Source organism: Crocuta crocuta, unplaced genomic scaffold (genome assembly GCF_008692635.1).
Source record: "Crocuta crocuta isolate KB4526 unplaced genomic scaffold, BGI_CrCroc_1.0 scaffold36, whole genome shotgun sequence".
Classification (NCBI taxonomy): Eukaryota; Metazoa; Chordata; class Mammalia; order Carnivora; family Hyaenidae; genus Crocuta; species Crocuta crocuta.
Window position 1 is genome coordinate 15,388,469 of NW_027532203.1, and position 22,797 is coordinate 15,411,265.

At 46.9% G+C, this 22,797-nt stretch overlaps 1 protein-coding gene across 1 annotated transcript in view; it reads left to right on the top strand.

Annotated features, from left to right (window-relative positions):
• MYO5B (myosin VB) overlaps positions 1 to 22,797 on the top strand; it is a 307,312-nt gene that overhangs the window by 204,764 nt on the left and 79,751 nt on the right. The window contains exons 13-17 of the mRNA XM_077777644.1: positions 1,677 to 1,799; positions 2,572 to 2,655; positions 15,013 to 15,168; positions 16,041 to 16,138; positions 21,947 to 22,033. Of these exons, the coding sequence (XP_077633770.1) occupies positions 1,677 to 1,799; positions 2,572 to 2,655; positions 15,013 to 15,168; positions 16,041 to 16,138; positions 21,947 to 22,033 (548 nt within the window). The remainder of the gene's footprint in view (positions 1 to 1,676; positions 1,800 to 2,571; positions 2,656 to 15,012; positions 15,169 to 16,040; positions 16,139 to 21,946; positions 22,034 to 22,797) is intronic.

Sequence of the window (22,797 nt, forward strand, 5' to 3'; positions counted from 1 at the left end):
GAGTCTGCTAAGAGGAGTCCAATCTTAGGGTCAAGGCGAGATGATTTTCATGCCAGCAAATGTGTTGACCTAGGTGAGTCTTCTCTTTGTAGTCCTGCCCTTCCTGTTCTGTCTGGCTGGTGCTGCTGCTGTCTGCTCCACTGTATTCCTGTCTTTGCTCCAGCAGCCCTGGCCGGCTGACCCTTCTCCTCCCCTGTACCTGGTGTTTCTAAACACGGAATACTTGAAGACCAATGTAAAACCGTATGCATAAAAGTGCTGAATCGAATGTATTTGGTCTGCTCGACAAAATTAATAGCCTCTGTCAAGAAAAAGTTTTCTTTTTTTGAATTACCTACAGTGCTTAGTGCTGGATACTCAATAATAGTTACATTAGATCGAATAGTGAGAAAAATCTGTTTCCTTACTATCTGAGAAATTTGTTCTTAGGCATATAAGCATTTTTCTTATGCCGCAATTGTGTTAGTTTACGAAACAAAACCTTTTTTAAGTGGCTGGTGTAATGGTCACCTTCAGCCCTGCCTCATCCACGCATAGAGTGTAAACTAATGAACGGCAGGCCAAGTTGTGACCCAGGGCTGGGGAAAGGGTGCGCCGTGGTCTTGAAGGATGACAGAGGAGGGAGCGTCTTCTCACTCAAAGAGTTACCATCGTCCTGGACAGTTGGGTGGTTTCAGTGACTCTGTTCTTCTGTCCATAAGGCAAGATGCCTTTTTGCTTTTGAAGCCAGTTCTAAGGACACAGAAGGGTCTGCCCTTCAGACTGCTTAACGTGGTGACACTTGTAAACTTGGGAATGGCAGAGAGTAGTGTATAGCTCATTTGCTAGGTCCTTAATATGCATTGTGTGCCCAGAACCCAATTCTTTGAGAGAGGGAGCAAGTGAGCGAGGGACAGAAAGAGAGAGAAGCAAGGCTCGTGTTTTATCTGAAGTGGGGCTCGAGCTCACAAACTTGGGAGATCATGACCTAAGCTAAAGTCAGATGCTTAACTGACTGAACTGCCCAGAACCCAATTCTAAGTTCTTTGAAGGGCAGGTGAAAAATCAGCAAGGAATACTCCTTGAGTCCAGTAAGCTTACACTTTGGACAAGGCAATACACGAAAACCACCAATGAACTGGATTAGTGTATGTGTAAGTGCTTAATCGTGAGGGATTCCAAAGTGAGGTCAAGAGTGTCCAGGATAGACTTCAGAGACCAGGACAGACTTGAGCAGAGCCTGGACGATGGTGTTTAAGATGAGCATAGAGGGTGAGTGTTCCTGCTCCAGGAGTTAGGCTGCATGAGCAAGAGCGTGGTGCTAGCGCTGGATGTGGCACATCTGTGACCCTGAAGCCACTGGCCCAGCTGGAGGGAAGACCGAGTCAGATTTGCTCCAGCTCTGCTCCTATGGCCTTGGGCTCCATGCTCCTGCTCTCCTAACCCCGTCACTGTCTACCAACCAGCAGGTTCTTTGAGGCTCAGCGCACTCCTATGGACACTACTGGAGCCTACCCATGTGGTGTGTTGAAAGCGTGGTGCACAGGATCCAAAGTGTTTGTGCCTGAATATTGTTTTCCTTGTCCAGGTCTGAGAGCTGAATCCAGCCCATTTGGACTCCCATCTCCCTAGGCAGTGGCTTTCGGCTTGCTTTTTCCTTTCCACAGAGCACTTCGCCCTCTTTCATGTTTCTGTAGGTCCCTAAAGGAACTGACCAGAACTGGGCTCAGAAGCTCTATGACCGGCACTCTGGCAGCCAGCACTTCCAGAAACCCCGCATGTCCAACACGGCCTTTATTGTGGTCCACTTTGCTGACAAGGTGAGCGTCTTTGTGGGTTTCATGCACTGTGTGTGTTCCCTCCCCCCGCCAAGGGTCAAGGCTAACAGGGAGTGTGGTCTCTTTTCAGTTCAAGTGGCCTAAACGCTTCTTAGGTAGGGTCCTCTTGTACCCTTTTTTCCTTCCCCACGCCCCCTCTGTGATCCATCAAACTGTCATTACATGGGAGAGCCCCAGGGGGTGGCAGGGAGGCTCTAGCTACGCAATCAAATGCTTAACCGGTATTTGAGGGTCTCTTTCCTGGGAATGCAGGGGTGGTAAGATAGTCGTGTTCTCCCTGGACAGAGGAGGAGGATGTGAGAACAGGAGGCTGCTCTTCTGCAGGTGGCTCCTTTCCGAGGAACCGGTGTACACAGAATTCTGCTATGCCGATTTCTGCTCTGTTTGCTCTAGCCCGAGCTGCCCAAATTTTAATCTTCACGTAAATCATCTGGGGTCTCATTAAAATGCAAATTCTAATTCAGTGGCCTTTTCAGCGCCCAACGGCTGCCTTAGGCCATCTTACGGGAACTCCTGTTTTAAAACAATGTTTGTCCACAAAATGAATCCCCCATTTGCTCTGTGCAAGTCCTGATCACAGCTTGGGTTTGCATGTTTAATGGCAACATCTGTGGGTTTCCCGGCTACTCACAACTCGTGAGGAAACCAGTGCGGATGAGCCGCAAGGATTAAGTGCACAAACAGCCGTGGAAGGTGCCAGGTCAGGCAGGCAGAAGCGCTTGACTCTTGTTTCTGTTTCCCTCCGGGGCTCCAGGTGGAGTACCTTTCAGATGGTTTTCTGGAGAAAAACAGAGACACGGTGTATGAAGAGCAGATCAACATCCTGAAGGCCAGCAAGGTAAAGGGCATCAGAGATGGAGAGCTAGACCAGGACCGCCTATGGCCAGGGCTGTGTGTGGGTGTGGGGGGTCTGCTCTGGAGTGGGGGAAGGCAGGGGGTAGGTGAAGGGGCTGCTAGGTTATTTCCATCTGAAGATACTTGAGGATGGCCTGCTGGAGGGAGGAAAGCAGGAGATGGTGTAGGATGCGCAGGGGAGCAACTGGGAAAGATCCCAGCTAATGGAGGTACATTGCGGGGCCAGGGACGGGGAGAGAGGCACCAAGGGGACGACAGTGAGTATATCCATGAAAATGTCACTGGTGTCCATTATGTCTTTAGTCATCATGCCCTATATGCAGGTATAAAGTGGTTTCAACTCTCTAAAATCCTGGTATCAATGCACGTCATTTCTGCTGAGCAGCTACAGACCTCCCTATAAGCAGACACGTAAATGGAATAGAGGGCACCTGGGAGACTCAGTCAGTTGAGTGACTTTGGCTTGGGTCATGATCTTGTGGTTTGTGAGTTTGAGCCTCACATCGGGCTCCGTGCTTACAGCTCAGAGCCTGGAGCCGGCTTTGGATTCTGTTTCTCCCTCTCTCTCAGCCCCTTCACCAGTTGCACTCTGTCTCTCTGACTCAAAAATAAATACAATTTGATTTACAAAATTGGAAGACAGGAGGATTTGAGGGAATGTTGACTGTCTTTTAGGTCCTTTATTTCCTTCTCATGAGCATAACAAAAACAGCAAATACTGTGTCCATTCTATAGGCAGAGATTAAAAGGCACTGAGTCACCTAAGCAAATACTAAGCACCAAGAGGCACTGCCTGCCCCCACACCCAGCATCATACAAAGTTGGATAAGACCAATCCTACCTTGTAGGTGCTTATATTCTAGTGGGCTGAGAGTGGCAGGTAATCACATGATAGCTGAACAGAGGGGAGATGCAGGCAGAGGGCCCCGCAGCATGACAGACCAGGGCACTGCCGTTCCGGGGCGGGCAGAGTACTGATGCGCATGCTGTTGGTGGCTGCAGCCCTTCAGAGAAAACCCAGAAACGGACTCACCAGGATGTGGGAGGCTTTCTCCCGGACCTCATGATCCTGCTCTCCCTGCAGCCACCTGATAACACCAGACATTGCAGATTGATGGCTTGTTGTGATAAGCTTCAGACAAATGCAATAGGGTGAGATGCTGGAATGGAGAAAATACACCAAGCAGAATGGACCCAGGGACAGAAGGACCAGTAAAGCCCATTAAATCACATGGCCCCACGTGAGGGGTCTAGGGAGGCTTTGAGTTTATACCAGCACATGGGAGACTCAGGGCAGACCCCTGCTCTGTGCCCTTTCTGGATATCTGGACCATCTGGGAATTAGTTGCTCCTGAGGGAAATTTGGGTAAATGAGCAGATCACTTCGGAATCCAGCACGAGGTCAACCTCTCAGCTTGCCAAGTCTGCAGTTCTATAGTCCATGGTGGCTAATAGGACTTTATCCATCCTGTGAAAGGCAGGTGGGGACAGAGGAGGCACAGTCTGCAGGGAGAAAAGAAGTAGGGTGAGCTACCAAGGTGTGAGCTCTCGGAGCACGTTGCCTCATCACGAGTTTCTTACATGCTTGGAGCCCTGTGACCTCCTGTTAGTGACAAAGTGGCCTCAGAGGCTGCGAAGCTTCACTGTTTTGTTAGAAGTTTTTTCTTCCAGGTTGGAGTACAAGTGAGGGGTGAGTCGGGGGTAGAGTCTGGTACTTGGCGTTTAAGTGCAGAGTTTGGTTCTGCTGTTATATTGATTTTTTTTTTTAGGGTCTCTCAGAGATCTTGAAAAAGAGGAATCTCTCTCCCTCTCTCCAGCAGATCATCTTTTGTTAGTAACAGATTGTTTTGCCCCTTAATTTTATTGGGTCTTTGTCTGTTATGCAGTGGTAATGAATACATATAGTTAAGTTCATGGATCTTCCGGTCTAGTGAAAAAGATAGGAATTTTGGTAATGCTGTGAAGGTCAAAAAGGGTGGTATGGTTAAAGCAATTTGTTGTGAGTCCCCAAGACCACCCCTAAATTCAACTATTTGCTAGTAATAGCAAATAGTTCTCTCAGAACCCAGCAGATAGTTATACTTCAGGCTATGACTTATAGATCACAAGGATACAAAACACATCAGCAAAGGGTGAGGTACGTGGGGTGAAGTCCAGAGGAAACCACGCCCAAGGTGACAGGAGTCCTTTTCCAGGGACACAGTATGTGCTTCATTCCACAGCAGTGAGTCGTGATGTGAAGTACAGACCAGGGCAGCTGGTCTGAGCCATGGCATTCAGAGTTTTTATCAGGAGTCCGTTAGGGAGGCACCCTTTGCCTGGCACGTACCACAATTTCAGACTCCCAAAAGGAAGGTAGGAGTTAAACATTGTATTGTTTGCGTGAACCTCTTAGACCCAGTGAACCATTCTTTTTTTTTTTTTTAGTTTATTGTCAAGTTGGTTTCCACATAACACCCAGTGCTCATCCCCAAAAGCACCCCCCTCCCCCCCACCCCATCTGTCCTCAGTTTGTTCTCAGCATTCAAGAGTCTCTCATGGTTTGCCTCTCTCCCTTTCCCCCACCATTTCCGCCCTTCTTCTCCCCCTTGTTCCTCCGTCAAGTTCCTCCTAATCCTCCTATACGTGCAAACATATGATATTTGTCCTTCTCTGCCTGACTTATTTCGCTCAGCATAACACCCTCAAGGTCCATCCATGTTGCTACACATGGCCAGATTTCATTGTTTCTCATTGCCATGTAGTATTCCATGGTATAGATAAACCACATCTTCTTGATCCATTCGTCCGTTGATGGACACTTAGGCTCTTTCCATGTTTTGGCTATTGTTGAGAGTGCTGCTATGAACATTGGGGTACATGTGCCCCTATGCATCAGCACTCCTGTATCCCTTGGGTAAATTCCTAGCAGTGCTATTGCTGGGTCATAGGGGAGTTCTATTGTTAATTTTTTGAGGAACCTCCACACTGTTTTCCAGAGGGGCTGCACCAGTTTACATTCCCACCAACAGTGCAGGAGGGTGCTCGTTTCTCCACATCCTCGCCAGCATCTAGAGTCTCTTGATTTGCTTATTTTAGCCACTCTGACCAGTGTGAGGTGGTATCTCGATGTGGTTTTGATCTGTATTTCCCTGATGAGGAGGGATGCTGAGCANTTGTATGCCTTTGGATCCAGGTCTGAGTTCTCAATTCTATTCCATTGGTCTATGTGTCTGGTTTTTTGGTTTTTGGTTTGGTTTTTTTTTTTTTTTTTGTTTTTTTTTTTTTTTTTTTTTTTTTTNTCTCTTATATCTTTGGTTAGGTTTATTCTTAGTTATTTTATGGTTGTTTGTGCAATTGTGAATGGGATAAGTTTCTTGATTTTCTGTTGCTTCAGTGTTAGTGTATAAAAATGCAACCGATTTCTGTACGTTGATTGTGTATCTTGCAACTTTGCTAAATTCATGGATCAGTTCTAGTAGGCTTCTGGTGGAGTCTGTCAGGTTTTCTATGTAAAGTATCATGTCATCTGTGAAAAGTGACAGTTTGACTTCTTCTTTGCCAATTCTGATGCCTTTTATTTCCTTTTGTTGTCTGATGGCTGATGCTAGGACTTCCAGCACTATGTTAAACAACACTGGTGAGAGTGGACATCCCTGTCGTGTTCCTGATCTCGGGGAAAGCTCTCAGTTTTTCCCCGTTGAGGAGGATGATAGCTGAGGGCTTCTCATAGATGGTTTTTATGATGTTTAAGTTACTTCTATCCCGACTTTCTCGAGGGTCTTTATTAAGAAGGGATGCTGTATCTTGTCAGATGCTTTTTCTGCATCTATCAACAGGATCATATTATTTTTATCATTTCTTTTGTTGAAGTGATGTATCACATTGATTGATTTGCGAATATTGAATCAGCCCTGTAGCCCAGGAATGAATCCCACTTGATCATGGTGGATAATTCTTTTTATGTGCTGTTGCATTCGATTTGGAAGTACCTTGTTGAAGATTTTTGCATCTGTATTCATCAAGGATATTGNAGCCTGGCTAGAGGTTTGTCAATTTTATTCTTTCAAAGAACCAACTCTTGGTTTCATTGATCTGTTCAGTTGTTTCTTTGGTTTCTATATTGTTTATTTTTGCCCTGATTTTTATTATTTCTCTTCTCCCAGTGAAACATTCTTACCTGAGTTTGGTGAAAACCCTCCCAAAATCCAACTTCCCAATGAAGGGTCAACCTTATAAGCAGGCCCTCCCAGAGAGAGTGGTCTTAAGCTCCTTTTCTGTAGAGGAGTGTCATGTTAGTTTCGGGGTACTGGGTTTTTATTAGAAATGAAATATGGTGGGGCGCCTGGGTGTCTTAGTCGGTTAAGCGTCCGACTTTCGCTTAGGTCATGATCTCGCGGATTGTGGGTTCGAGCCCCGCGTCGGGCTCTGTGCTGACTGCCAGCTCAGAGCCTGGAGCCTGTTTCAGTCTGTGACTCCCTCTCTCTCTGACCCTCCCCTGCTCACGCTGTCTCTCTCTCTCTCTCCTAGAAATAAATAAAACAACGTAAAAAAAAAAAAAAAGAAATATGGACTCATAAATTTAAATAGCATAAAGCATTCCCTGCCATTCATTCCTGGACCCACCTTTTCATCAGTTACCGTTCTGCATAGGCAGACATGTTGGTACATCTTTGTAAGATCGAAATGAATCCCATTATACATAGTTCTTTTTGATTTTATATCTCTTTTTATATCTCTGTGACTATATCTTTTTTTAAACGATTGGTATTTTGATAATTCAAACAATCTACGATTAATACCCTTTGCATATATATTTACTTTGTACAATTATATTGGTCAGGTAAATTTTTAGAAGTGAAGTCAATGGTTCAGAGCATGCACATCACATTTGTAGATAATCCTAATTTGGGAGTATAGGATAGGTCTGTGATCTACTCTCAGAAGATCATGGTCCTTCTTTTCTCTACCCACCTACAACACTCCAGCTTTCTTCTTCACCGACTAATCTTTCTCAAGAATCAAGGACTTTTTTGCCAATCCCTAGCCCAGCCCACCCTCACAGGTGCTGTGATGGTGGCCAGCAGCAGCAGGAGGGGGGCTAAGAACTCTCCACCATGAGCCCATTCCAGACATCGCAGAAGGTAGAAAGCAAAGACTGAAATTAGGTCACTGTAAACCTACAGATGGGCCCGACACAGACCACGGCTACAAATAAAAGAGTGGTTCCAACTGTGCTTTAAATCCTTGGGACAGATGGACACGTCTGGCAGCACTGGTCATGGTAGCAGTTTTGAAGCTGATTGTTCATTGAGCCTCTATCCTTAAAACCTTGTTGTTACAGCAGTCCTGTAAGGTTTGTTTCTAACTCCATATCACAAAGAGAAAATTAGCTAGAAGGATACAAAGCCCTATGGCATGGAGTTAATGCCCAGTTTTTGTGTTGGTTTTCATCTCCCTAAGCATAAATGAATCTCGAATCTCATACGTAAATTCATAATTTTATTTAAAGTATTTTTATTTTATGTGAGACCTATTATTTTTTCCTTTTTTTGTTTTTTTTAATGTTTGCTTATTTTTGAGTGTGACAGAGCACAAGTCAGGGAGAGGGGCAGAGAGAGAAAGAGAAACAGAATCTGAAGCAGGCTTCAGGCTCTGAGCTGTCAGCACAGGCTCAAACTCATAAACATGAGATCATGACCTGGGCCAAAGTCAGACACTTAACTAACTGAGCCACCCAGTTGCACCCTCCTCTTAGCTTTTCTCTTTGGTGTGGTACTTCTGATAAGAAATTAAGAAATTGGGGCGCCCGGGTGTCTTAGTCGGTTAAGTGTCCGACTTTCGCTTAGGTCATGATCTCGCGGTTTGTGGGTTCAAGCCCTGCGTCGGGCTCTGTGCCGTCAGCTCAGCGCCTGGAGCCTGTTTCAGTCTGTGACTCCCTCTCTGACCCTCCCCTGCTCATGCTGTCTCTCTCTCTCTCCTAGAAATAAATAAAACATTAAAAAAAAAAAAGAAATTAAGAAATCATTGTAAATACTCAAGCAGCATTGGATGGAAGACTCCCTCCCATGTACCCTACCAGCCAAAGGGATGTTTAAAGAACTCCCACCAAGAGCAGCGAAATAAAACAGTGTTAATGAGAATGTAATTAGTAAAGCCAGTTATACCACCTAAGAGGTTATAATGTAGCTAATTGCTTTCTCAGCTATCGGAGATCTATAAATAGACTTAGGAAATACTTCTTTAAAACATGACATTAACAGACTGATTTGTTTCAAGTACTAAAGATGGAGTTTTCTCCCTCCCAGTGTTGATTATAAAAAATAGTATTTTTTCTGGGGGGGAAAAAAGCCCTCAAATGGAGCATATGTTTAAGATCTCCTCAGGCCAGGCAGCACTGAGCGTAGGCCAGAGTGATGAGCAGCAGGCTTGGGAGTCTGTCTGTATCTGCCCGGCCACAAGGGCCATGCTGGGCAGTGTTTCCAGGCAGACCGTCGTGAGGCCATGTCTCCACCAGTCCCAGCAGATGGGATCTTGAGACCAGTATGGTGCAGAGGTGAGGGAGACCATATTGGCCCCAAACCACCTACTCTGGGCCATGGCAGTCCCTGAGGTCCAAGAGTCACAATGGCACACCTCAGACAAGGCCCGTGTGTGTTCTCTGTACATCTTCTTTCTAGTACTTTAACTTCAACTCCTCAAGGAATGATCATGGATATGTGTCTATTGTTTCCACGCTGGTATGTTCCTTATAGGTTACAGACACGGTCCATTTTTAGCAAATACATTTGCTTATTTAAAAAGTATTGTTTTTTGGGGTGCCTGGATGGCTTGGTTGAGTGTCTGACTCTTGATTTTGGCTCAGGGCATGATCTCCTGGTTTGTGCATTTGAGCTCTGCATCGGGCTGTGCACTGATAATGCAGAGCTTGCTTGGGATATTCTCTGTCTCTGTCTCTCTCTCTCTCCCCCTCCCTCCCTCTCCCTCCCTTCCTTGCACACCCTCAAAAATTATTGTAAACAATTAGTTTTTGAATTTGCATTTTCATTTCTGTGAGTAAATCCCCAGTAGTGGAATTACTACATCATGTGGTTATTTTAATTTGGGGGGGGAATGACCATACTGTTTTCTACAGTGGCTGCACCAGTTTGCATTCCCACCAACAGTTTATGAGGGTTCCCTTTTATCCTCATCCTTGCCAGCACTTGTTATTTCTTGGGTTTTTTATTTTAGCCATTCTCACAGGTGTAAAGGGAGATCTCATTGTGGTTCTGATTTGCATTTCCCTGGTGATTGGTGATGCTGAGCATCTTTTCATGTGTCCGTTTGCCATTTGTGTGTCTTTGGAAAATTGCCCATTCAGGTCCCCTGAATTAAAAAAAATTTGTTTTAAATATATTTTTTTAAAGTTTATGTATTTTGAGAGCACCCTACAGTGCCCAAGCCGGGGGTTGGGCAGCAAGAGCTGGAGAGAGAGAATCCCAAGCAAGGTCTGTGCTGTCAGTGCAGAGCCCAATATGGGGCATGTTCCCATGAACTGGGAGATCATGACCTGAGCCAAAACCGAAAGTCAGACGCTTAACCAACTGAGCCACCCAGAAACCTCAGAATTTTTAAACACCTTTAAGGATATTTGGAGTGCTTCCTATGTAAAAATCAGTTGCTGTTGGTAGTTAAAATGTTTCCCCCAATATTTAGAAAAAAACAGTCACTATGTAAGTGAGAACTCTTTAGTCGATAAGACCTTATCATCATCCCCTTTCCAGTATAGGAAAGTCCTCCATTTTATTTAACATTAAAAAAAAAAAAAAGTACTGAGGCTTTTCCTTCAGAGCTCATTTAAAACTCCTATAAATGAAATACTTGTTTAACTAACAATAGATTTTTTTCCCCCAAAGAGTAGCACTGGCCAGGTGACAGAACTGCTCGAGAAGAAAATGTGTTTTTTAAAACCTGGTTTACAGCAAGGTTTTAAAGATAAGGTTTTAGCCAAGAGATTCTAATCAAATGGTTATTCGAGCATGTCTTTATTTTAGTTTCATGCGTCTGTTTTAAAGGGACGATATTTTATGTTCTTACGGAAGCGAACAGGCACTATTTCCAAGGTAACAGCTATGTAGATAGCTATAATCGACATATTTCTTAAACTGTCAAATGGTCTTTAAAAGGTATTTTCATACTTTTTAAATCCTCTTCAAATAGATTTGCCTCAGGCTTTTTAAAATCTATCTTTAGACTTAAATAGCAGAGCATACCCACACCAGTATCTGTGGACACTTGGAAATAAGTGACAATATCAGGCAAGTGCTTAGTTTGTTTGAAGGTACTATCTGAGTGTTTTCATAGTTGGAGGGAGCAAATTTCCAGAGAGACCCAGATGGATGCCGTTCCCTAGGGCTGCCCTACATGAATTGTTGTCATTACATTATTAGTCGCTCAGCTCATAAATAGACTTTCCGGTGTTTGTAAAGCATAACTGGAGTTAGTCAATTAAACAGAAAAGCTTTCTCGGAAATTCATTCTTTTGAGGGAATTATTAATCAAGCAAGAGCTTGGTGTAACTACTCATTGAGACTTGAAGTTGGTTTATAGCTGCGATGCTGCTGAGACCAGGATGTCCCTGCCTAGCCCAGGTCCCTTGTCCCAGTGGGTGGATGGGGCAGCCCTAGGGAGCAGTATCCATTTGGGTCTCTGGGGTTGGATGGTACACTCATCAGTATTTCATGTCTGTTCTTTCACTGCTGCCTACAGCCCAAGGTTGAACACATGGCCCTGCGGCTGAACTAGATGCCTGTGTATGTTCTCGGATCTTTATACAGTTCTGAGAAGAACCTAACACCTACCCCTTTTTCCTAGAGTTGATGTTCCAACAAACTCCTGTCCTTCTCCATCCCAGATAGCCCACTATTTCCCAATGAGCCTCAAGAACCAAGACATAGAATTAAAACATGCTTTTAAAATTGCATATTCTCCAGACTAAACCTTTGTTGGGTTCTTTCCCAAATTATAGCGCAGGACCAGTGTGGGAGCTTCTAATTGGAGCAAGAGAAAGGGGCTTCAATGTTAAAGTATTCCTACTGTTTAATCTGATTTCACAGTTCCTTGTGTGGTTTTAATACATTCTCCTGGCCTTAGAAGTTAATAGATTTTTTTCAGAGGAAAAAACCCACTATTCATATTCATGGTTTCTGTGAATTAGACTCCTGAAACAGTGTAATCATGCATGTGGGAACTTCTACCCTTGACTCAAACATCTTGTAAATCCACTTCAGAAAGTATGTGAGCTAGGATAGTTAGTATTTTGTTTAGACATGACAGACTGAATGAATCTGTGATGTCTTTCAAATGTCAGCCAGCCTTTGGCTGCCAATTATTCCCCTGTGGAAATTTCTCAGCGCCAGTCTGACTGGGCACTTGACCCTTCCTCACATGTGCCTTCTCTCTCTGGCATCAGATCCCCCATCCCTCCTGTGCCCAAATGGTCTCTCCCCATCCCCCAGTCTCTCCTATTTTTGCCCCTCCCCATGTTCTCAGTTTTTGTGTGTGATGGTGACTTTCTGCCATCATCATTCAGGACCCACGAATCTTTAAACGAGGAGTTGCTGGACACAACGTTTGTATTTGGAGAAGATTCTGGCTTGTAGGAAGAATATGTTGGGATGCAGGTGTATCTCGAGGAAGGCATTCAAATTCTAGGCACCTGCAGTGACCTGAGGGAGCTTGGGTAGGCTTGAACGAGGGCAGCAGCATTCTGGTGATTAAGGACTGCTGGACCCCAACCATGGACAGAGCTTTGTAATTATTAGGGTAGGAAATGCTATCTAATACAAATTTGGGAAGTTGGGGTTCCCTGGGTGGCTCAGTTGGCTGAGTGTCCGACTTTGGCTCAGGTCACAAGCTTACAGTTCGTGAGTTCAAGCCCCATATCTGCTATCAGTGCAGAGCCCGCTTCAGATCCGTGCTCTCCATTTCTCTCTCCCCTTCCCTGCTGTGCTCTCTCAAAAAAAAAATTTACGCAGGGCGGGGGGGCAGTTGGTGGGTGAGGGCTGTTTGGGCCATGTCAAATTTGGAGTTTCCAGGGGAATACCCACAAGGAGGAAGATATGGAACAGTTAGTTGGCTCTGTGGGTCCTCGGTGTGGAAGAGCATTAAGACTGGAGAGACAGGCTCAGTGGGGGGTAGTTGAAGCCACTGGCATGAAGGAGACTGTCCAGGGAACCAGTGTTAGAAAATATAAACGGTGAGGACACTGTCGTGGAAAACAGCAACAGGAAGGGGAGATGTGCAGGAAGATGGGCCCGTGGAAGGGAAGCTGGCCTCAGAGAGGAGGTGTGGGCCCTTCAACAACATCAAGGAGGACCAGGAGTGAAGCTGTACCCCTTCCAGCCACTGGATTTGGCAAGTAGGGTCCCCAGAAGGCACTGCAGGATGCAGTGTGGGGCCATTCCATACATGGGTTGGAGCAGGTCTGAGGAAGGATGACAGAAGGTGGTGTCCCTGGACCACTTGCCTGAGATGGGGCGGAGGGAGAGCCAGCTGGCCAGGGAGGTCACTAGGCATGGAAGGAACTTGAACATAGCTATGTGTTTAAGGGAGGGAGCCTGGGAACAGTAAGAGATTAAAGATACAAATTGCAGGAGTCTAGGTTAGGCTTAATGGAATCCTCTTACTCAGTTCCTTTATTGTTATGGATCAGAAAATTGATATCTAGTAAGGTTAAGAGGTTTGCCATGGGTCACACAGCTAATGAGGTGACAGAGTCATATCTAAAGGGTCTCCTGACCCTAGCTCACTGTTCTGAAGCACCTCACATGCCAGGTAGCTGCTGGGTTATTGGCTCTTGTGTCTCATAACTGCTCTGCTTAGGGCTGCGTTTACGGTGGACTTCAGTCTCTGTGTCATGCTGCAGCTAGGTAGAGCTTCCCCCAGGAGAGCACTGCTCACTGCTCCCCACTGCTGTATGGGCTCCGGAGCCAGGCTGTCTGTGTGCAGATCCTGGCTTTGCCACTGACTAGCTCTGTGATCTTGTGTCCTGAGCCTCTGTTTCCCCTCTGTAAAATGGGTTGTAATAACCAAGTGGTTATTGGGAGAATTGAGTAAATTTTCATATATACTTTGTACATTGGAAGTGCTCTGTAAATGGTAAGTGCTCTTATTAAAAAAAAAAAAAAAAAAGTTTCCCATGCTTTCAGGATGAAGACCAAAATCTTCAACCAAGGATTTTGTATGAGCTATTCGTCCTTGCTTTCCCCTTGCGGTGTGTCCAATAGCTGTACTGGCTGATAGAGGAGTTCCCTGGATGTGTAGATACTTCCTAGCATGCTTTCCTGCCCTCTTAATAATGCACTACTTCAAACTTCCCTTCCCAAGAGAAGTCTTTCCTAATTTCTGCTGTGGGGCCCTGATTTAGTCATGGGTTTCTGTTGTTTAGTTCCTTTGGGATCCTCATCATCTTGTCATTAAGCTTTTAATTGTGGGGTTAATTGATTAGAGTTAGACTTCTATGCTAGATCATAAACCCAATGATCCATAAGAAGCTATTTGTTTTTGTTCCCAGCCCCATGCACAGTATTTTTTTGTTGCATATTTGGTGGTCAGTTAAGCATTGGTAAGTGAATGGATGAACCGGTCTATCTAGTTTCTTTAATTTTTAAATTTTTTTTATGTTTATTTATTTTTGAGAGAGAGAACACGAGTGGGGAAGGGGTAGAGAGGGAGGGAGACCCAGAATCTCAAGCAGGCTCCAGACTCTAAGCTGTCAGCACAGAGCCCGATGCCGGGCTCGAGCTCACAAACATGATGGAGATGTGAGGGAGTGATCTGGGCAAGTCCATGGAGAATGCAGGGCTAGACCTTGAGAGATGGGCCTCTCGGGATGAGCAGAGAGGAGAAACTCTAAATTCTAGGAAATTTGCATTACTCCATAAAGAAGACTGTACCCGTCACCACTTATTCTGCTGTCTTCTCACCCAGCCCCTGGCTGCCGCTCAACGGACATTTCTTGTAAATAGAATCATGCGCTACAAGGTCTTTGTGTCTGGCTTCTTTCACTTGGCATGGTCTCCAGGTTCGTCCATGCTGTAGTGCATATGAGGACTTGCTTCCTTTATGTTGTCGAGTAGTATTCCATTGTACGGAGCTTCTACGTTCGGTTTGTCCATTTATCAGCTGATCCGTATTTATAGTGTTCCCAGTCTGGCTGCAATGAATAATGTAGTTATGGACTTGGATGTTCAAGTTTTTGTGTGCACGTGTGTTGGCAGGTCCCTTGGGTATGTACTGGAAAAGCTACTTTGAAAGAGTCAGAGCACCATAAAGTCAGAGATCTTGTGTTCAGTGTTCTTCCTGTGCTTGTTTCTAGTTCCCACTAGTGGCTGACTTGTTTCATGACGACAAGGACTCTGCTTCTGCCACCACTGCATCCGGGAAAGGCTCGTCCTCAAAGATCAACATTCGCTCCGCCAGACCCCCCCTGAAAGTCTCCAACAAGGAGCACAAGAAAACTGTGGGCCACCAGGTCAGCCTGTGTCAGGCAGCTGCGGGTAGGGGTGCGTGTGGCAGGGCAGGCCTCTCTGCAGATGAAGGATGGAGGCAGAGTCAGAGGGAGGCTCGAGTAGCCTCAACATCTGCTCCGTATGTACCCTTTGAAGAAGGAAACTGCGAAGCCCCCTCTAGAGGGAGCAGACACGAAAGAGGAAGGGAAGGGGTACAGTCCCAGCAGTGCATTTATTCCCTCTCTTAGGACCACACACACCTGGCAGAAGAGGCGAGAGGGTCTAGAATCTGCAGATTAGGGAGCAAGGGCTAGATAAGCCTGGCGGCTAGAAAACCAAGGCATGTTCTGTGTCTCTTTGTGGGATTTTTATGTCCAGTGTGTCTTCCAAAAGAAGGGAGTTCCTGCCAAGCCCCGGCAGCCACTTGCCTTTCTGCTGCAGAGGATTTGCCTGTTCTGAGCATCTCACTCTGCTGTAACAACTTCCAGGATGTCCAGGCACCGGATGTTGGAGCTCTAGGGCCACAAGTTTAGGAATCACCAGCCTCCAGTCGTCATGATGACCTCTGTCCTATTTCCTATTATTGACCGGCCTTTCATCTCCTTTGATCTACCACGCTGAGTTAGACATGTCAGCAGGTGGGCTCTCCCTGTGCGGTTCGAGGAGCCCTAATGTCAGTGTGGGAGGGACTTGCTTTTGGATCTACAGCAAGGCAGGGGTGTCAGCTTAGACTCTGACCCTGAGTCTCTGAATTTCTTTTTGTCCTAAATTAATCATAACCATGACAATAACAGTATCAAGTACCACCACCAGTCTGTGGGTGTTTCTTAATGTCTGTTATACACGTACAAGATGTTAGAGGTAAATAAGCAGGTGCTGACTTGTGTCTCCCCAGTTCCGTACCTCCCTGCATCTGCTCATGGAGACCCTGAATGCCACGACCCCACACTACGTTCGCTGCATCAAGCCAAACGACGAGAAGCTCCCTTTCCAGTAAGTGCCTGCGTGGGTGGGGCCAGCCGCCTCTTGGTTGGAGTCAGGCCCATGAAGCCTGGCCTCTTCATGCTTCCTTACAAGTTCAGATGGAATGACAGGGACACCACCTTGGCTGGGGGGGGGGGGGGGGGGGGGCGCGAAGNNNCAGCAGGATGAATAGTTACTCTTACGCCTCACAGATGGTTTCCGTGCTGAATACAGGCCAATAGACATGTACCAAGCTCCACCTGTGTGCTATCTAGCAGGATTCAACAGGATGAAGGGGTACCTCCCCTAATCCCACGGAGTCTACAGTGGTGTTGAGGAATTAGAGAACTGCATAAAAGCATGTCCTTAAATGCAAATGTGCCTGTGTCTCAGAGCAGACGTTCAGTTCCAAGGTGGGAGGGTAGCTGTAGTGGTCAGAGGAGACTTCTTCCATTGGGTGGGGAGACATGACCTCAGGTGACATGTCGAGTGGCGAGATATGAAGATTGTCCCGTTTCTCGCACACCTTCTACTACTGAGCTTCCAGTTATTCCTACCCGTTCTCCTCCTTCCACCCCACTCCTCAGCCTTCTCTGGCCTCGATTCTACTTCTACCCCTATCTTGGAAATGGTCTTCCAGCTTTATCCATGCCCACATGGTTGACCCCACCCGAATCTATGTAGCAGTGACTGTTCAGTATCTGTGTTCATCTCTGGTTTTTGCCAGATTCCAGACTAGTATTTCTGAATGCCTGCTGCATTTTCATTGGCTCACATCCAGCATGTCTGAAGCCAGACTCCTTGTCCCTCCAGATACGGTCCCTCTTGGTTTGGTCGCTTATGTAGCAAATGGCATAATCATTTCCTGACCACTCATTTACCTACCACCAAACCTCAGAGTCCTTCTGGACCAGTACTGTCTAATAGAACTTTCTATGATAGATGAAACTGTTCCGTTATCTGCATTGTCCAGCATTGTAGCCACAAGTCATGTGTGGCAATTCTGTGCTTGGAATGTGGCTATTGTGACTGAGGAACTGAATTATGTCATTTTAATTACATTCAAATGCCTGTAGCTGGCTGATGGCTACCATATTGAATAGCATAAACCTTGATTCTTTCCTCTTCCTTACTCCCCAGTGTCCAGTCATTGTCAAAGTCCCATAGAGTCTACATGAAATTTTCTTAGATTGGTCTCCCTTTTCTCTTCCATCACCTTGTTTTAGACTCTGTTGCTTGCCTGATATACTCCCCCAAGCCTCTAGAACAGTCTGTCCCTTAATTCTGCAGCCTCTCATTCCATTGCCATGAGCCAGCACGCAAGTTATGTCCTCTGGCCAGAAGAAGTATAATTCTAAATTTTTAAAGCACCTTAGTCCCAGCTCTCTGACTTCTTTTTTGGACCTAGCATAATTTCTTTCTGTGAAATAATTATTTTGGCAACTCAGAGTGAGTATCTGAACTACCCCTTGCTGTTCCTATTATTTCGTAAAATTTGACCTGTGCTCAGATGGGCCTTGTGCTGGAAAAGGTCAGGAAGACAACATCGAGTCAGCCTTCCTTGAAGCACGCTGACTGTTGACGCTTCTCCTTTCCTCCAAATTTCCCAGAAGTGGTTAGGGATTCCTCCGGTGTGGCATCTGTTTACCAGCTGACTCGGGGAGAAGAGATACTGTTAGAAGGGCAGCATGCATGAAAGACTTTGATTATGTGTGAAGGGCAGGAGCGGTGTGCAGGGGCCCCAGAGATGAGAGTTGAGGGCTGGGCACCAGCTCTGCCTTCAACCAGCTGCAACCTTGGGCAGTTGGGTCCTCAGAACCTGGTGCCTGCCACGTGTGGGATTCTCTTTCTGGGCCTCCCCTCAGATGAGATGCTGGGGGTTTTCAGAATAAGTGTCTAGTCCTAACAGCCCATGTTTCTAAGACCTTCATTTTCCTTCAGGACTGAAATCATCCTTTTAGTAAAGTGGGGAGAATACTGACCCAGGTCAGCACACTTGGTGTTTAGACTCAAACTGATCATTTGGCTGATCCACAAGCTAGCCCTGTACTGTTGGCCTCATTTCTTCATCTGCTAATTGTGGTTAAAAATGATCATCCTGATTAAAAAATTCAAGGAGATAATATAGATTATTTGTGAGAAGGATAAAAAATTTTCATGGGAAAAACCTATAACATCATCTAAAATCTATGATGTTACTGACATTCTAGAAGGAGAGTTCTGTGGGCCTCCTCCCATCTTCTACGACTGCTTTCTCAACTTTGGCACCCTTGACATTTGGGGCCAGGTAATACCCTATTGTGGGGGGCCGTCCTATGCATTGTAGTTTGCTAGTATCATCCCCATCATTGTGACAACTAAAATGCTTTACAATGTTGCCAAATGTTCCTTGGAGGACAAACTCGCACCCCCAGTGGAGGGCAGCTGTCCTAGACTAAGTGCTTTGACAGCGTCTCTTGTAGAAAAGGCTTGTTCCCTCTGTTGTTTCCTTTACTTAAAAAAAAAAAAAATGATCATACCCACTTACTCGCTGGTCACCTGGCTAGGACAAGTGAAATGACAGTGAGACCTGTCCCTCATCCTTCAGGAGTTGCCAGTCACAGATCAGTGCCAGCAGCACAGAAATGGTCAGTGGGTGCGTGGAAGCGCTGTAGGAGCAGAGCAGCAAGAGGTGGTTAAGTGCAGGGAGGAGGTGGCCGGGGGGAGTGTGAGAAATCTGGGGTCGCTGGCTGGGGGAGCGCCAGCGCCCTGCTCTCAGCAGCGGACACTGCTGAGCGGCTCGGCTCGGGGTCCTCAGGTATGACTGCGCACGCTGCAGAGCCTGAAGGAAGTAACTTCTGGTTCTGCTGAGGCTGCACTTTTATTGGGAGGAGAGAGGAAAACCCTGCATTTCAGCAGGTTCGACCCTGTAGATCTTTGGTGATTTTTTTTCAGTCTGGAGTTAAGTGTCTCTTGTCCTCACTGTAGTCTTCCAAAATGTAGCAGGTGAGAGGGCGGGTTTTCCACTCCCGGTCCCCTGGTAACACGGGCCGTGAGGCTGGGGAAGAGATGCCTTTGACCGTGAGCTTTCTTGACTCCTGAAGAGAGAAGAGAAGATACAGAAGGCAGGCTGGCTGGCTTTACGGGCCCCCTGGGGCATGCGAACAGGGACAGGGGATGGTGGTATCTTCTTGGTGTAGCGCCTGCTTACTTCCTAATAGTGTTCTTTCCTATCACTTATCACTGCAACAAACCAGCGAATTACAGTTGGGCAGGTATTCTCCGTGTCTGTCGGAGAAGTGAGGAAAAGGAGCTGCGGAGACATTGTGTGTTGCCTGGAGGGGCACTAGCTGTTGGTGGCTGTACCAGGTTTTTTCTGGTTTGCCCTTGCTCTTGGTCCCCATCCCACAGGGAAGAGAATGTTGCCAACTCTGGCAACCTGGAGGAAAGTGTGAGTGTGGGTAGAACCGCAGGCGGACCTCCAGCCACAAAGGATGAGGGGTCACGTGTGCTGGCCACGTGTGCTGCCCATCCCCCCCACCCCCTGCAGATGGAAGCAGACCCTAACCTGGAGAACACGGATGCGGAGAGCCTTGGGAGGGGAGGTGTGCAGCCCACAAAACCCCTCCCCGGGGCGCAGGCGCATCCACCGTGCATTCAGAACTCCGGGCCCAACTGGCCACCTTGGAGATGAGAAAAGCAGATTCATAAACAGCAGAGCCTGTGTTGCAAGAAACCTTTCTGTCCCATGTTGCTGCTTAGACTCCTCACTACCACCCCATCTGTATTGGGTAAGGTTTTTCTTAGATCCCAGAACTGTGCTGCGTTCTGGCGACACCTCAGGAAAGCTACACGGGGGATAACTTAGCAAAAGTCTCCACACTTAGGTTTCCTTTTGTTTTCTTTCATCTTATAAGCTCTTCCACTGAGTGGCTTTTTGTCAACTTAAAAAAAAAAGAAGTCAGCTCCTGCGAAGTAACGGTCCTATTGTTCAGGTCTGTGCAGACTCCAGTGCCCCCTCGTATATGCTCAAATGTCAAGGGCATCCCGGGGCTGGAGGGATCAGGCAGACTATGGAGGGGCTGGCTGTCAAGAGTGGCAGGTTTGAGGGGGGTCAGGGGGAGGGTGTGGGTGACTGCCAGGACACCGAGCCCCAGGGCTGACCTGGAACACGGAGAGTTCCTGGACTCCAGGTCAGCTCACCGTCTCCAGTCACTTGGAAGGTGCCTGCTGACCCAGCCTTCTGCCTCGATGGACTTCTGGGTTCTCGGTGTCAGAGAACAGCCAGCGCCAGGACTTGAGCACGTCATACAAATAGAGGTGAGGGAAGAAGTCTCTAGTGGAGAGCTGCCAGTCCGGGCGTGGCCGATTCCGGCCCTGACCCATCCCGCAGAGCTCCAGAAGCTGCTGGGAAGAGGACATCCAGGCTTGTCCGGGAGGCGACAGACAAAGGCGGCATGAGGCAGCCCCCTGGGGTCCTAGACATAAAGAAGCTCCCCATCTCTCTCTCTGCCTGACAGCTTGGCCAAGGTGTGTGCTGAAGCCAGTGAGATCTTGGGAGCTGGGCCTCCGCGCTGCCTGCCTACATCCCAGAGTGGAAGGAGAGCAGGACGCTTGGCCCTTGGCTCTAGCTGAGCCAAGACAGCCAGAAAGAAAGGGAGCATTTACTTCCTATCTCTTCTGAGTGGGGCAAGGGTCTTAGCAAACTACAATAGGGATTAAATCCTTTTTTTTTTTTAATTTTTATTTCTGAGAGAGAGTGTGAGCAGAGGAGGGTCAGAGAGAGAGAGAGGGAGGTACAGAATCTGAAACAGCCTTCAGGCTGTGAGCTATTTGTCAGCACAGAGCCCGATGTGGGGCTCAAACCCACGAACCATGAGATCATGACCTGAGCCGAAGTCGGACGCTTAACCAACTGAACCACCTAGGTGCCCCCAATAGGGATTAATTCTAGTCTAGCTTCATACTTCGTACTTCTCTGATTACCCAGCCAATGCTGACCACTTTCCCCCTGGACTCTCAACACTTCTACCATGGTTCTCACGTGCTGCTTCTACACACTTCTCCAGGGTGGAGCCTCTCCACCCAGACCATGTCTGATTCTACAACATCCTGTTCAACTTAGGTATTGGAATAAATACTGGATTTTCAGGGTTAAACAGCACTGGTGGGGGGGGCGGGCTATGAGTTGTTGAAGATGTGGCTCACATCTCTGAAGGCAGATGGGAAAATAGATTTCTTTATCGTACCTGGGCAGCTGTCGTGATAACAGCTAACAATGCTAGGTGCCAGGTGTCAGGTGTTGGTCTAACTGCTTTTGTGGGCCATGATGTTTAATCTTCGCACTAACCCTGAAAAGGGGACACTCCTATGATCCCCATTTCATAGGTGAGGATATTGAGGCCCAAGGAGGTGATGTTGCTTTCCCCAGATTACACATGCAGCTGGTAAGGGACCGTGTCAAAATTCAAATACATGTTTGCCTGGCCTGAAATTCCCCCTTAACTCCTGAGCCAAATACTGTGTGTGGTGGCAAGTGTCTATACTTTGGCCTTTGAATGAGCACAGGTGCCCCTGTGGATGGAAATAACAAGGGGAGGGTCTGGAGGGTGGACAGAATTCAGGTAAGCAAAGAAGAGATGCAGCCCAGGTGAGAACAAGAACTTGCATAGAACTGTGGGGCTGAAATCACTCACGCACCTGCCGGTTAGTGACTTTTAGTCTGTGCTTGTCCCCTGACCTTGAACTCAAGGTGCATGAAGGTCTGTCTCCCAGTGCAAGAAGAAGTCCTTTTTCCCTCCCTCCTGTTCCATTTCTTTGCCCGCATGGCCACGTACGGGTTGTCTTACTGTCTTGCAGCTTTGATCCGAAGAGAGCAGTGCAGCAGCTCCGGGCGTGCGGGGTGCTGGAGACCATTCGGATCAGTGCGGCCGGCTACCCTTCCAGGTAATATGCCCGCCAGCCATGTCCTGCGGGGGGGGCGGGCAGGGTGTGGCACCCTAGGAAACCTGTTTACATGCCGTCAGCCAGAGACCCATCCTCCAGAACATTCCCAAACACTGAGGGTCTAATAAGCAGGATGCCGGCGGAAGAACGTCACTTTGGCCTGAGAGGTATGGAAGTCAACAGTGCTGGTCTGGGCATCGAGCTCGCTACGGTTGCAAAGGGGATTGATTTCTCCTTTCCTTCCACCTTGTTCCCTTTACTACTTTTTTTTTTTTTTTTTACTGTGATAAAATGCACCTATTTATTGGCCGAATCATTTTGAAGTGTAGAATTCAGTGATGGTAAGTAAATTCATATTTATGCCATCATCTCCAGTGTTCTCCTCATCTTGCAAAACTAAAGCTCTGTCCCTGCTGAACACTAAATCCCATTCCCTCCACCCTCCCGCGGCTGGCAGCCACCATTCTACTTTATCTCTATGGTTTTGACGACTCCGTGTTCTTCATGTAACTGCAGTCCTACAGTGGTGGTGACTGGCTTATTTCATGTAGTCTGATGTCTTTAAGGTTCACCCTGGTAGATGTGTCAAAATTCCCTCCCTCTTTATGGCTGAATAGCACTCCGTTGTATGTATAGACCATATTTTGTCCATCCATTTGTCAATGGACCCCTTTACCTTTTAAAATAGAATCCAATCTATGATGGAGGATATAATTTTCAGTTAAAACCACTATCAAGATCTAACTTGCATTGTAAGTGATTGA